Here is a 1485-nt window from a genome sequence, read left to right as displayed (position 1 = left end):
TGGGGAGGAAGAGCGGAATGCACTGGTTGGAGTCAAAGAGGGATGTTAGGAAGCTGGCTGCTGAGAAGGAGCAAGTGTTGAGATCTACTGTAGGTCATCTCAAGAGTCTACGAATATTAGGAGCTAGTATACATCTTCCTGCATATGCAGTTGCATGGGGATGCACATTACGATTTGTTTCGTATCCAGGTTAATGAAGGTCTGCGTGTATACAGAGCGTTACGGCCGGATGCCCTACCTTTCTACCAGGAAGATGCTATGCTCAGTATGGGTTGCGGCGAACATGGACTTGGTACTGGTCATCAGGTATGAAGGCGAAGATGAACAGATTGAACATGATGGAGAGCGGTAGAGGTGTCGCTCCTAATCAGACGGGAGCTGTGCTACCTCGGGATAAGCTACAGGTGCACATAGGAACAATGATTGTGAGAGTATGGTCCATCTGGGTTGTTGATGTCAGTTGAAAAATGAAGTGGTCGACCCGTTCCAGTTCCAGTTGCCAGTAGTCAACCCAAAGGCCTTCCTGATAGCACTGGAAGCTGCATGCAGGAGCCTCTGTGATGACCTAGAGTACGTGTGGTGGCATCTGTCGGAAAGGCAGTGCTAGTGTGGAGGTCAATTATGTGTTTTGGTGACAGTATGGGGACTCTGAGCAAATCCTTAGGATTATTGTTGGTGTTAGTTTACCTCTGCCCTAAGTCGTGTGTGAATGTCTATAATAGTGAGGAAATTGTCGAGCTCGGCTGAGGAAACCAAACATATATTGTCTACTACCATGCCAGGTACATAGCATCGTGTTTGGGCATAGACGCTGAGGAGCTACCAGCTCGGGACGACCCATTGAGGTTGGTGGATCTGAGGACCATTGGTGGAGTTCCTCGTCGTAGATTCCAACGTTTAGTGGAAAGGGTCATGTTTGCATTCCCTTTACGGAAGGACCCCGCTTATGTGGATGAGTTTATGCTCAACCATTGGCCTAGGTTGAAGCAGTTGATGCCCCCTGTCATCGCTGAGTATGGTAGTTGGTAGTAGTTGACAAGCAGTTGTTTATATCAGATTGCCGGACAGTGATGTCGCGGAGTGGCTGAGGGGGCACCTTCAACGTGTGATCCACAACCAGAAAGAGCATAAGAAAATATGGCTGCACAAGGCACCTAAGAAGGGTAGTAATAGAAGATGGTTTGCATGCTGCATGTGGCGGTGTAGGTACGGAGGAATGGTATAGTTTCGGTGAGGATTTTATATATGATACGTGAGCCTCTGCTAAATCTAGTATTATAGTCGCTTTCTGATTGAGTTGAGGTAGGTACCCTTTACCAGCCACACTAGTGGATGATAGGAATCTCGAATTTCCAATCCAAGACTCTGGCAAATGGTTCGAGAGCTTTGCAAAGTTTTTCGAATTCGATCCTGAGGAGTAATGAATGCCGTAGGATGCATTAGCACATGAGCATGTCTCGGCTGCTGCAGGAACGGCCTTTTGGA

General features: G+C 47.7%; 1 protein-coding gene across 1 annotated transcript; it reads left to right on the top strand.

Moving 5' to 3' along the window:
• Window positions 1-144: 144 nt before the first annotated feature.
• Pmar_PMAR005559 (hypothetical protein) lies at window positions 145-1256 on the top strand (the record flags this gene model as incomplete). Its single annotated transcript, XM_002775072.1, has 7 exons — window positions 145-265; window positions 307-404; window positions 461-570; window positions 783-845; window positions 888-1013; window positions 1057-1163; window positions 1207-1256. 7 exons carry the CDS (start codon window positions 145-147, stop codon window positions 1254-1256), a joined length of 675 nt encoding a protein of 224 aa, XP_002775118.1.
• Window positions 1257-1485: the final 229 nt, after the last annotated feature.

Source organism: Perkinsus marinus (genome assembly GCF_000006405.1).
Source record: "Perkinsus marinus ATCC 50983 genomic scaffold scf_1104296956758, whole genome shotgun sequence".
NCBI classification, from domain to species: domain Eukaryota; phylum Perkinsozoa; order Perkinsida; family Perkinsidae; genus Perkinsus; species Perkinsus marinus.
Note: the sequence above shows the minus strand (reverse complement) of the source record. Positions and strands in the feature narration are given on the sequence as shown.